Below are 13,303 nucleotides of genomic sequence, written 5' to 3' on the forward strand. Positions count from 1 at the left end.
AGTTCCAAACATTGAAAAGAGTTTCCACATTTCGTTCTTTAATTTCGGATAAAAGTTGTCGTTCAGATTTTTCCAAAACTGTTGCCCAGTTTCACGAGGCTATTCGGTTATGAAAATTAGTCTGCAATATATCAAGGATTGGTTGATATTCTTGCAGCCTTGCATGGTTAGAATATTTTTCTACAATAAAGCGTGTTCTTCTTAGAACAGTGAGGTCGGTTTTTTTAAATTATTAATAAGCAAGCTTAATTTATGGTGAAATTTTTCAATTGCTAAGACTAAATGGAATATTTGTTTATCGCGACCTTGTAAGGTCAAATTCAACTGATTATTTTATATTCATATGGAAAAATACTTGCTTTCTTGCACCCTTCGCATAGTCATATTATAAATATGTCGGCCTATTACTTCAGTGCGTCGAGTTATAGTTGTCCGTGATAAAGGTATTGAACTGATAGCAGCGAAAACTTCCTGACCTATAGTACTGAAACATTGAAAAACCTTTTGACACATATCTTTAAGAAAAACTCCGTCCTTGAATGGTCTTCCCTGCATTGCCAGCTCTAAAGCAACAGCAAAACTAGCCTTTCGTTGAGCATAACGAACGCTTGAGTTTTCCCCCAATGAATCGTTAATGAATTGCTCATAAAACGTTTTTTTTAGTTGGCATATAAATAATTCTCTAGAACTGCCCGTTACCGATTCATAAATAGAATGGTTTCCGCTATAATGCCTTTTAACATAGTACTCCCTATTTCGTTTAGTTATGTGTTTACAAACTAAACACTCAGCATTACTGAAAAAGTTTTCGGAAAACAAAAACATGTTTCCCCACTCAATATTAAACATAGTAAAATTGTTAATCAACGCGCACATACAAATTACATGCGTAGCAGTCAACAGTTGTTGATCAAGTAATTTTCAAATGCACATTAATTTTCCACAATATATAGAGAGCGCTTGACTAATACGTGTGAGAGAGCAATAAAGTCGGCCGCCCGCGGGCTAGCAGCAGCTTTTACGTTTTCTGTCGATCTAATGTAAACAAACACAGCCGTAGAAAACTCACCACCGAGAAAGCTAACACCAGGGACACATTTTATAAATAACAACTCACTACTTGCAAAATATCTGATTATCAGTAAATCAATGTTTTAAGGACGAAATATGACACAGTATGACATTTAAAGCATCTATTAATAAAAACATACCATATATATGTAAATAATTTTTCATTTACATATATTAAATAACAATATTTGTAGTTTTGGGTCGGCTTTAGTATACCGTCCCAGGATTTCGGGAATAAAATGGGTATGGTCGGATAGAGGAGACCCTCCAGATCACGAATATATATGGTTATAGCCACAGGAAGCTTAAAGTTTTCGAGATATTCGCGTTTAAAGTTGAAAATTTGCAATATTTTAACCAAAATCACCCAAATGTTATAGTGAACGAAAATTGGGTACCAAATATAGTGTGTAAAAGCTGCTACAACCGTCGAATGGATTGGAAAAATAGAAGACGTGAAAGTATGCCATTCGGTATCCCAATGACTTGGACTAATCCTGGCGAAGGTCACAATCCATTGAATTGCTATGCATGTGCGAATAAAGCAGCCGCAAAAAGGATAAGAAAATCGTATAATTACGTTGGTGTTGCAAGTGCCGCAACACCATTGCCTCATTCGGACCACATTCCTGTGCCAAAGGCATCCGAACAACCACCATCGAAAAAGTCTAGGCAATATTTATTAAAATAAATAAATAAAATAAAAAATTATAAAAATGTTTACTTCATTTTTTTATCAAAATCGGACAAGTGGTTCGCGAGGTATGTTAAATTACGTTTTTGCCAAAATGTTACAATTAAGCGAAAAAACATCAAGATAAGGAAAAAATTTAAAAGGTCATAAAAAAAAAATGACACATACGAACGCCAAACCCTTTGAGGGTTTTACTATACTGACCTAGTACCATCACCCTGACTTGGAATTTCTCACCCCCCAGACAATAATCCCAAAAATGTTCCACAGTGTTATGTGAAGGGTGTTGTAACGGATTTTGTTGAAATATTTTCATGGTAAATGTGCAGCGCAGCTCAGTTGGCTCTGAGCCGTCATAGACAGACGCATTTCGGAATTTTCTCTTTTTTTACTACACTATCTGCATTAATTGTATGTGCAACATGCAAGAAAGAAATTACATTTTCTCGAACTGCTGCTCGTGGACTGGGATTTAAAATTGCATTGAAATGCAGCTGTGAAGATATTGGCTATATTTCATCCTCTCCATTCATCAACAAAGCTTATGAAATAAACCGAAGAATTGTAACGGCAATGAGACTTCTAGCAGTCGGGAGGGAAGGTATAAATATATTCTGTAGTGTAATGGATATTTGTCAAGGTTTAGCTATCAACACGTATTATAGTTGCCTTGAGAAAGTTGTTGATACCGTGGTAAAATCTAGTTTTTGCCAAGGTTGTAATTTATTGAGAACAAAAAAAAAAAAAATGACGATATCGAGTCTTATGAATCTTGGTATGAAGAACACGAAGATTTTTGCACAATAAACCACAACGGAAGTGCCGGGAAAATGGAGGTTGATGCTGTAATTGAAATGTTCGAGAGATCGGTAGAGATGCATGGAGTGAAATATGTAAAATACATAGGTGACGGTGATTCGAAAACATTTAAAGGTATTCTCGATATAAATCCGTATGCGGATGACCCTGTAGTGGAAAAAAAGAGTGTGTAGGACATGTGCAGAAACGTATGGGCTCAAGATTACGTAAACTCAAAAAAGATACCAAAGGTCTGGGTGGCAGGGGTGATGGCACATTAACAGATAAAATTATTAATGAACTATCTTTATATTATGGTTTGGCTATTTGTCGGCATCCAGATTCAGTTGAGGATATGCACAACGAAGTATGGGCAACTTATTATCACAAAAGTTCAACCAATGAAACTCCACAGCACATGTACTGCCCATCTGGTTCATCAAGCTGGTATAAATGGCAAAAAGCAAAAGTTGACGGTACATTGGATGATTTTGATCATGAAAATCCCCCTCTGAATGGAAAAGTGTTAAAAGCAATCAAGCCAATCTATGAAAGTTTGTCAGATGAAAATCTGCTGCTACGTTGTTTGGGCTCAGAAACGCAAAATAATAATGAATCGCTAAATTCATTAATTTGGACTTTTGCGCCGAAATACATTCATTCAGGAACAAGAACAATTGAAATTGCAAATTATTTTGCAGTTTGCATTTTCAATGAAGGCTTCTTACCAATTTTAAAAATAATGAGCATCATGGGAATCACCATTGGTCCAGAAGCCTATGCATTCGCTGAAAAACGGGACAAGACACGAATACGTCGCTCTGAAGGACAAGCTTCTGAAGCTTCTAAGGAAGCTTGAACAGCCCGTTTAGCCGAAAGAAATGCTGAAAATAACATGTTTGAAGAAGAAGAAGGTCCGAAGCAGGAATGGCCGATTAACGAAATGTAAGTATGTATAGACTGCCTGCAGTTAGACTCAAATCTTTAATCGCGTTTTTCTCGAAACTACTATTTTCAACACTTCTGACATGATTTCTCAAGTTCTAATGAACCGATTAACTTGAAATTTGGTGTGGACCTTCTTTATATATCTCCCTATGGTTGGAACTAGGATTATTAAAAAATTTTGATTTTTACTATTTTTAAAAAATTTTGATCTTTGCCAAAAAACGGCCAAAAAATTCAAACAGTCGCCATTTACTGAAATTTTTTTTTTTCAGATCACCCAAAGTGTTGGAATCGTGTCAGGAAGGGCGCACCCTTATTTTCAACCCCCGCCACGCCACCACGCCGCAATTAATCAAATTATTACAAATTTTTTATTTTTTTTTTTGTATTCTTAAAATATTAATAAATATCTGCTAAAAAATTGGATAGTAAAAATGTTTTTAGTTTTTTTTATTGGACTTTAAAAAATGCCGTTAAATAGCATTTCTAGACTATAATACCCCCTTAAGCTATTTAATTATTTCAAATTGTTTGAAGGAAAGAAATATATACCAGTTTAGCAGTTTTTTGGGTGTTTATTGAAAGATGTTACTAAATTCAAATATTATATTTAAAACTTGATAGTACTGCCGTTTTGCTTAGACTTTTAGCGTAAAAAAGAAAACAAGTTTTAACTCTGTAGCAATTTTATTATAAATTTCATCAATTGCTAAAATACATACTAACATTTTTGCTAATGCATGAGTAAATAAGACTATTTATTTTAGCCCAAATTTACTTATCGCTTTTAGTTTGTTTTCAAGTCGTAATTTTAAAATGACCATTATTTTCAAATGAGATACCAATTCTTTATGTATATATAAAACAAGTGGAAATTAATTTTTGTAAATACGTATTTTTATTAGTTTATCGTAATTTTTGTATACAATTCCATAAATATTAATATTGTATGGTTTCTGCAGTCAGTATGCAGAACTTCAAATATTTCATATTACATACATATATAGTATATATTGTTGAGTTTACGATTCGTACATTAATTTTTTTTTAATAAAGTACACTTTGAAGGATAAAACATACACAAAGCAAGTAATAATATTGTAAATATGTACGTAAAGGTTAAAGTTAGACAAAAAATTATTTATCGAATTAAAAAATATTTACCAGTATACAATCTTTAAGCGCGACAACGTTTTTTTTTCGTTTTTCAATTAATGTTAACAACCAAAAGAATACATATGAGGATAGAATTCATGGAACACAGCAGCTATGATAAATATGGAATTATTTCAATTTCTAACGACACATAACTCATTTGTAGACTCTTGCTATAGTTTTTGTAACTTAACGCAGATAAACCTGTAAATCAGCAGCCGATTGTACAAGCACCTTTAGACCTGGCATAAAGCCAGCACATTGTGAAAAGTCGGAGCCGAATGCAATTTGGGTATGCGTTTGCAAGGCATTGGCATAATCACCCACTTGCACGAACTGTACGATTTGATTAAGAGCTGCGATTGTAGCAGAGTGAAGCTAAGAAAGTGAAAAAATTAAACTTAATTTTAAAATCTGATAAAAGCATTATTTTTACATACTCTGCCATCACGTAAACAGTCATAAAGATTCTCCAAACGTTTGGTAACATCTACAAATTTACGTTTGGTGCGCTGGAAAAGTAATAATTTACCATTTATTATACAAAAGAAGCATAGAAACTGAATCATTAAGGTATTAATAAAAAAAAACGCTTTTATTATCTGAAAACTTATAATGTGCTCAACTCACCGGATCGGCCGATACAGACAAGCATTGATTCTTTAACTCTTCCAACACCGTTTGTAGATAAATGTATTCCTCTGGTAGTGGCGGTTTCTCTTTTACGGGTTCCGGTTGTCGTTGCACTGGCGCCGGCTGCTCAGTGTAGCCCACATTTTGTGACTGCGCAATCCATGCCTGTTGCTGCGATATGGCTGATGTTTGGAAGTTGAGTTGTGGTGGAAATTGCTGTGTTGGCAAATTATTATTTTGCGGCAATGCAGGATTATAGTAGGCAACTGGGTCATTGGGTTGTAAGTTAGTTGGGATATTGCTGTTGGCGGTTGGTGGTGGTGGCATACCGGGATTCTTAAAATAAATATACATGAAACAAGTAATTTAAAAATATCAAACATCTTTATTATATAGTTACCTGATACTGCGTATAAGGATCCGCATAACCATTTTGATTTTGATTCGGATCAACGCCAAATAAGGGATGAGTTATGGGCGTCGATGTTGGTGCAGGCTCCGGTTTTTTGGGCTGTTGGAAGGAAAGACAGTGATTTTAATGGGACAGTTTTAGGATATATGGTGTTAATTACTAAAAAAAAAAAGCATAAAAACAACACGAAATTTAATATTGTAATTGATATTTGGTTAAAGGTGGGAAAACGAACATCAGAAATATTATTGGAAATAAATTCGTTATTTAGCAGGACAGCAAGGCAACTGGTTTCATGGCAATAATGAATTGTTTTTGAACTTTTTTTTGTTGAATCACACAATCAAAAAGGTTATTAACCTTGAGGAAAAGCAAAAAAAAAGTGACAAATATTTGCTAAACTATCAACCACAAACAAAAGGCATTCCATATATACGATTAAATGCGAACCGGGAACTGAACAGTATGCTCTAGCTCATGTGTCATAGCAATGGAAATGCAAAAATTTAAACTTTTCGGAATGCGCTTAATACCTGCCAGAAATTTTGTGTGTACAAGGCTCTTGAGTGCGAATCATTTGCACAAAATTGTTCAAAACTAAATTGTGTAGGTGGTTTCAAAAGCATTTTTGTATCATCCTTTTCGTGATTTATGATTTTCTGCCAGCGGCGGGTGCCTGCGTGGCGTGCAAACATATCATTGCTACGATTTTGCAATATCTAAGCGAGAGAATTTTATCAGCAAAATTAAAACATAGTTTTTCGTATGTTAAAGCAACATTTAAACAATAATAATTTGAGCGCTGCTAACTAGTACACACATATGTTCAGGTAAAAAATCAATTAATCTTACTGCACGTGTTGACTTCAATGCTGGCGGATCATTCCAGCCGGGTGGTGGTGTGCGGCTGCGCGGTAAACTATGTGTTGGTGGTGGTGGTGGTTGTTGCTGTTGATTGCTAATATCTGATGTCAGACCACCAGCGTAGTTGTTGCTGCCAGTTAAGCCATACGGCGCAGCTGCACCACCCATATTAAATGGTGCAGCCGGTTGCAACAGACTTGGTTGAGCTGATGTTGGTACTAACGGTGCACTAAATTGACCTGCATTAAATGTAGGTATTGCAGCTGGAACTGGAGCTGGTGCTGTGACCTGTGGTTGATAACCACCACCGTAGCTACCCATGGGACCGGCGGAAGCCACCGACGGATCTAACACATACTTGGAGCGTGAGTGTAAATTTGCGCCACTACCACCTTGTGAACTGGCGTTGCTGGCTGGACGTGGTGGTTGTGTGTTCAATGCATCGTTTGTGATATGTCCGGGAACGGCTAGTGGCGGTTTGGCTGTTACTGCTGTCGATGGCGTGAGTGCAATCGGATTAAATAGTGTGGGTTGCTGCGATATAGCGGTGCCCCCGGCAGGTGTTGGCAAAGCCGATGTGTTCCAATTGCCTGCCTGATTACTTGTGAATTGGCTTGTGCCGCCATAACCAGAGTGTGTTTGCGGCAATCCATGCGAAAAAGAGCCGCGTTGAACAGGTGCTTGTTGTGGCTGTCGGCTATATATGTTTTGCGGTTGTGGTTGCTGTTGATATGCTAGACGTCCAGTGGCAGCCGCAGGCGTTGATCTATAATTAACCGTATTATATATGCGTTCGCGCAGCTCCACCAGTTCGCCATTTTGTTCATCATCGCCCGTACCCAAAGCATAAATATATGCTAAAGCGGCTGTGAGCGCACCCTGCGCCACCAACAGACCACCATACTCGGTAATAAAGTCCGCAAATCTTCCATTTAGATCCAAAGCAATTCCTTGTTGTTCCAAAGATTTGCTCATCAACATTACAATTTCGGCTAATTCCTGGAACTCGGTCGTATTCGGTTTATAATTATTATTCTGGTGCTCCAATGCTTTCATTTGATGCCAAGCGGATACTAATTTATCAATACTACCAGCACAGACATAACATAACATAGCATTACGTATGAAATCGATATTTTGCGCACGCTCCTCCAGTAGGCGATCACCCAGACGTTCGCAAATGTCAACCACTTTACGATCGCTATGCTTTAGGGCTGCGACTAAAGCTTCCTTCCATGATTCGACAGCGCAACGATTGATAAAATCTAACCAATTACGTGTCACCAGCGCACTTATCACATTGGATAACTCGTTTTGTTGCTGCTGCAAGTATCGATTGTGAATTTTAGTAAGGAAATCAATGCCCGCAGTGGAGGCGACAATTAGCGCCTCTGCAATGCGTTGCGATTCAAGGCAAAGCTCGGCAGCAGCTTCCAGATTACCAGTGAGAATTGCTTCAGTGATCAGACTATCAGGATCTATATAATATATGAAAATAGAATGATTTAAAGAGCAGTTGCATAAAAATGAAATATTTTATACAGTTATAGAAAACAAAGTAATTCATATAAACATGTTGATTTTACAAACTTACGTTCTCCTTTGGGTATGTCGAATTGTTTTGCTGCATTTACCTTCTGCAGTTGTTGTTGCTTCTGAGTGACCGCAATGCCGTCGAATATTGCATTGTTATCCACTGGTTGCTGTAAATTATGCAAATATTTTATTATTGTTATGTTTACTTTTTATATGAAAATTACACAGTTACAATAAGCACATACGTAGCACAAAAATAAAGTAGCTATGCTTTTCAATTTACACACAACATCGAGAAATATATTTGTACATATATAGAGTAGCGATATGCGAAGATGTTAAAAATCTTCAATGATCACGAGCTTTGTTAAAACAAAATAATTTTTGGAAGTAAAATCGGCCTACATTAAAATTTAAAAAATAGAAGAGGTTAACTTTTGTTGCACCAAAGATATTATACCTTTCCTAAATAAAAAAGCGTTCATACAAAAACTAAATTTTTATCAGTCAGTTTTTATAGCAGCTACATATATGCTATAGTGATCAGATCTGAAAAATTTATTCGGAGATTACAGCATTGCTTTGAAGATATCTCGTCGCATAAAAAAGTTTTCCATACATACATACATACAATACAATAACTTGACCTTAATCGTTCAGTTGATTGCAACTATCTGCTATAGTGGACCTATATCGGCGGTTCCGACAAATGATATCTGAAAAACTGGAGGACCAGTTCGCATATATACAGGGCTACAGACGGACATGAGTAAACCGACTCAGCTCATCACGCTGATCATTTATATATACATATATGTATATACTTATAGTGCCTTAGACATTTCCTACTGCGTGCTAAAAAATTCGTGACAAACATAATATAGTCTGTTCAGAGTATAACAGAAAATTATAAAAAAAAAGTCTTTGGATAAAAGTAATTATAATAAAAAAAATTTAAGTAAAACAATTTTATAACCAAAACAAAAACAAATAACAAATTTGAAATTTAGGTGTATTTTTACTTAAATAAAGTTAGTTAGTTCATTTGGCTATAAATTAACTTTATAAACTAAGAAATTAACGAGTTTTAGTTCACATATTTAACACAATCGCCTACTAAAGTAATATAGAACCTTACCGATATGTCGGTACTGCCATCAGTACTTTGATCACACTCAACTTCCGATGAATCGCTCTAAGCAAACAAATGATTTGCAAAGTAATGAAAGCGAGTTTGTATGAGAAAATGAAATACAAAAACCAATTTATTTTAATAATTAGACAGTGAAATGCAAAAAACAATTTAGTTGAAATATATATAAACTAAATGAATTTTTCAATGAAACAAAAAATTGTAATTGCACTTTTATGTCTCTTAAACTATTTATGGTTTTGCATAAAAAAATATGTGTGTGTATGTGTGTATAAGTAAAAAAAAACTATTATATACATATATAAGTATAAGTATATAAAGACTACTATATTATAAACACATTGCTATCACATTAACCACGAAAAAGTAGCTCTCTCTGACGTGCAACAGATCAAAATTAACAAACGCACCATAGCATAATAATAGTACTCCAACTAACGGCGGCAGCTGAATAGTAGATAAGAAAAACTGAGGGTGAATGTTGCGCTAACAACTATTTCATTTCTTTTAAGATTCCTTATCACATTTGGAACATAATGTATATTTTGAACAGATCGGCAACACAATGAATGTATTATTTTTCTCGTATTAAAAGTATAAAAAAAGAAAAAAAAAAAAAATGAGGAAAACTGATAAAATTTATTTTTTTTTTCACTTTACTTGAAAAAAAGTATTAACAACCTTTTTAAGTTTAATAAAATTTTTGGCAAGTTTTTAATGTACTGTAAAAATTATTTACACTTACATGCGAGAGATTTGCTAACCGATTCGTTACGTGATCCACTTCATTTTGTTGCGCCTCATCTTCTTTTACAAATTTAGCAAATTTAACATCTATATCTTGTTTGTTGAAGCCTACGAAATATAAATTCGATATTTTAGGGCTATCATAAACTTTATTTCATCATTACCAAGCAAATTCAACATTTCCTCTTTTGGGTTAAGTTCGAAGTTCGCCTTAATGAAATACCATAAATAACGTCCATTTTGATCCGACATTTGATCGGCCCGTTCACGGCAATAATCAACGTAATTTGCTTCAGTGAGAGAACGCTCAAGGGCGTTAGCGCGCTCTACCAACTCCGGTTCAGTGACCACTTGCGAGACTTGCACCTGTTTCGATTGGCTATTAAAGTGCACTAACTTACCGCCGAACTGTAAAAGAAAGTTACATGGATAATTTTTAGATTCCACAAGTGCAATTTATAATATTATATATACCCCAAATGCAACGCTGCAAGGGCGTTTAATCCATTTTGGTGCACGTTTCAAGTCATGATACACTATCTGCGTTGATTGTTGTGGTATGGGCGCCTGCGCTATTTGATCCATTCCGGGGAAAGAGTCCGCTATTTTATTAGATGTTTGCACTTGTTGTTGTGTGCCGCCAAAAAGTGAATAAATCGACACGTTACCGTCAAGACTGGAACTAGCGACCAGCGCTGGATTACGCGGACACCATTGCACATCCGAATACCAGGTAGCTGTTGCAGCTACTTCTGATAATATTTCGCCTTCGGGTATATTGGTGTTAGGATTCCAGCAATAGATATGGTTGTCTTTGCCACAGGATACCATTAGATCGATATCACGTGGACACCAGGACATACCAAGTACACCACGCTGATGAATTTGCATTGTCTTCGCTGGCGCAGTGGCGTAACGCAAATCCCACAATTGCACAACAGGCGCTTGGTCATCTTCTGAAGCAAGCCAAACTTGTGTAGCTACATCCGGATGCCATTGAATGGCATGCCAGCGAACGCGCGATTGTGTGTCGGAGAGCTTAATGATTTGCTCGCTTTTACGTAAATCCCAGATAACACAACGTGAACTGAAAACTGAGGCCAATATATGTTGCACTTGTCTATTCCAAGCGACATTTTGTACATCTTCAAGTGGCTGTGTTTTAGTGCCTGGATTCATATGCGTGGTGGTGTTGTTAAGATCCCAAATAAATATTTCCGACTCAGAGGCGCATGAGGCAAGCAAATTGGTTTGAAATGGGTTAACATCAAGTCCACTAACCGGTCCGGTATGTTTATCTTGTCGTGCAATAAGACCTTCTTCATTGGCTAGCATTTTAGCAGCAGAGTAAATCATGACGTGACCACCTTCACAACCGCCTACAATTAAACCATTGGGATGAGCGCCATCGTAACCAGTAGGACTCCAAATAACTTTCTGGAACCTTGAAGATTAAATAATAGTTACATATAAATTTACATTTGATTTATTATTGTTATATACCTGTACTGGCTGGGTAGACTTGCTTTTAATTCCAAGTCGTAACTTGGATCACTGAAATTCGTGGAATATATTTCCAAAGTTGGGTTTACGTTCGAATCGAGTTGTTGTGCAGCACTACCCGCGGCCAGATAAATGGGATGTTGAGGCAGCGGTGACCACGCAATATTTACCGTCTTCTGCAACTCTTTAACTTTCATATCGAAGTGTGCTTATAACGTTATAATTATTAAAAAAAAAATTATATAAACAAATAAGCACCAACGAAAAATCTGCAAATATTCGTAAAAAAAATTGTTAATGCCACTAGTTACTGGAAATGGGTCAGCTGTTAATTATTATTATTTTGATTATTTATTTAATAAGCGACACAAGCGTTCGGATACAAATGTCAAAATTCGATATACATATGTATGTACGAACGTGGCCGATTTTGTACGTTTTCAATAAAAACGTTGAACAAAAAAAGTTTCCTTTATAAAATTGAAATAAAGCAAAATGTTATAACTTGTCCTCGACACTTTTAACAGTGCTTTCAAATAAAAGCAAAGGTATGATAGAGGAACACCCAGCAATTGCAATGTACCAATCGAAATTGTCGCCGTCATCACTTTTTCTAGCTGTCGTCCATGTACATACATACTTATGTATCTACATTCCAAGTTGTTTTTTATGATTTTCACTGCATTTGATTGATTTTCATTTTAGCTTGTTAAAAGCAACTTACAACTTTTTTATCTGAAGTTACTTTGGCACAATTTAATTGAAAATTAAACTGTTACAAAATACTTTGCACTTGATTAAACAAAAAATTTCGTTCGCTGATGACGAGAACTGATAGATCTGAATTCAGAAATTCTTGACGGTATCTGCTTCTTCTTTGTCGGCAAATTTGACAGTACTTTTTCCAGAGAAATGCAGAGAACGTATAAATATACGTTCTCTGAGAAATGTGTATAATGGACGGTAGATGGCGCTAGTTTTAGTTAAAATGTCGTACGACAACTTTTAATAATTAGCTGATATCTAATTTATTCATGCTTTACATTTTTGCATTGAAAATTTGCCAAAGCATTTGTTTCAAGGAAAAAAGTATATCCGAACCACAACTGTATAAATATTATATTAGGTATATAAAACACATTGTTATGATTAATTCACCGTTTTCAATATGTTACCACTATTAGGGTATTTTTTCGTTTGCGTCCAAATTTTGTAATTCGCAACATCTTTTTCGTAATGTACTGACTATAAATACATTGGAATAATTTTTTAAAATTGTGTACTTAGAAAGGAGAGCTAGTTAGCACTCCCCTAGACAAGGATGGAAACACATAAATGGCCGGAATAGGCACAGACAAGTTCCGGTCGCAAATTTTTTATTTAGAAATGCCATAATATACCCGAAAATACAAATGACTGGTCATAAAAAGCCAGATACTTTTCCATGAAATTTTGAATCAATAAAGCAGTAGTAACTTAGATAACTACATTTGTTTCATTTACCACCCAAATATTGAATTTTAACTGGATTTTTATTTTGTTTAGTTTTATATTATTTATTTGTTATGATATACATATGTATGTTTCTTTAAAACTAAAATAAGTCATTACAATGAATTAACAAGATATTTTGCTTGAATACAAACATGAAATTGGTTGGTATGGGTCAGTGTCATGTAAATATACATATATTAAAAATTAATAGTTAGAGACGTATCTTACTTTGATTACGAGTGTCACTTTTAGTTTTTCAGAAATAAAAAGTCTATAAATAAATGCGTTTTGATAA

The 13,303-nt window shown here is 35.3% G+C and overlaps 2 protein-coding genes and 1 non-coding gene across 4 annotated transcripts; 2 read left to right on the forward strand and 1 right to left on the reverse strand.

The window, feature by feature from the left end:
- Positions 1-2,159: 2,159 nt before the first annotated feature.
- Positions 2,160-3,822, forward strand: LOC120772072. The gene is made up of 2 exons (XM_040100463.1): positions 2,160-3,508; positions 3,784-3,822. Exon 1 carries the CDS (start codon positions 2,775-2,777, stop codon positions 3,420-3,422), a length of 648 nt encoding a protein of 215 aa, XP_039956397.1. The 5' UTR covers positions 2,160-2,774; the 3' UTR covers positions 3,423-3,508; positions 3,784-3,822.
- A 564-nt stretch (positions 3,823-4,386) lies between these two features.
- Positions 4,387-12,367, reverse strand: LOC120770827 (protein transport protein Sec31A). Of its 2 annotated transcripts, XM_040098412.1 has the most exons (12): positions 12,239-12,367; positions 11,515-11,783; positions 10,486-11,455; positions 10,176-10,419; positions 10,010-10,119; positions 9,250-9,306; positions 8,170-8,278; positions 6,564-8,053; positions 5,700-5,810; positions 5,297-5,635; positions 5,107-5,178; positions 4,387-5,044 (listed from the first exon to the last, which is right to left on the reverse strand). In XM_040098412.1, exons 2-12 carry the CDS (start codon positions 11,709-11,711, stop codon positions 4,856-4,858), a joined length of 3,888 nt encoding a protein of 1,295 aa, XP_039954346.1. In that variant the 5' UTR covers positions 11,712-11,783; positions 12,239-12,367; the 3' UTR covers positions 4,387-4,855. The 2 variants fall into 2 exon arrangements, with proteins under 2 accessions (XP_039954346.1, XP_039954347.1); XM_040098413.1 differs by lacking the exon at positions 9,250-9,306 and having other exon boundaries at positions 12,239-12,366.
- Positions 12,368-12,791: 424 nt separating this feature from the next.
- On the forward strand, positions 12,792-12,891 carry LOC120773157. Its single transcript, XR_005705138.1, has one exon. It is a non-coding gene; the product is annotated as a U6atac minor spliceosomal RNA (small nuclear RNA).
- The last annotated feature ends 412 nt before the right edge of the window (positions 12,892-13,303 follow it).

The sequence above is a fragment of the Bactrocera tryoni genome, chromosome 3 (genome assembly GCF_016617805.1).
Source record: "Bactrocera tryoni isolate S06 chromosome 3, CSIRO_BtryS06_freeze2, whole genome shotgun sequence".
In the NCBI taxonomy this organism is placed as follows: domain Eukaryota; kingdom Metazoa; phylum Arthropoda; class Insecta; order Diptera; family Tephritidae; genus Bactrocera; species Bactrocera tryoni.

Bases quoted from the DNA above. Each gene is read 5' to 3' on its own strand.
- LOC120772072 (XM_040100463.1), top strand. From the start codon at position 2,775: ATGGGCTCAAGATTACGTAAACTCAAAAAAGATACCAAAGGTCTGGGT.
- LOC120770827 (XM_040098412.1), bottom strand. From the start codon at position 11,711: ATGAAAGTTAAAGAGTTGCAGAAGACGGTAAATATTGCGTGGTCACCG. The intron at 11,456-11,514 runs GTATATAACAAT...TTAATCTTCAAG, and splicing joins AGTCTACCCAGCCAGTACAG to GTTCCAGAAAGTTATTTGGA. The intron at 5,636-5,699 runs GTAACTATATAA...ATTTATTTTAAG, and splicing joins ATCCTTATACGCAGTATCAG to AATCCCGGTATGCCACCACC.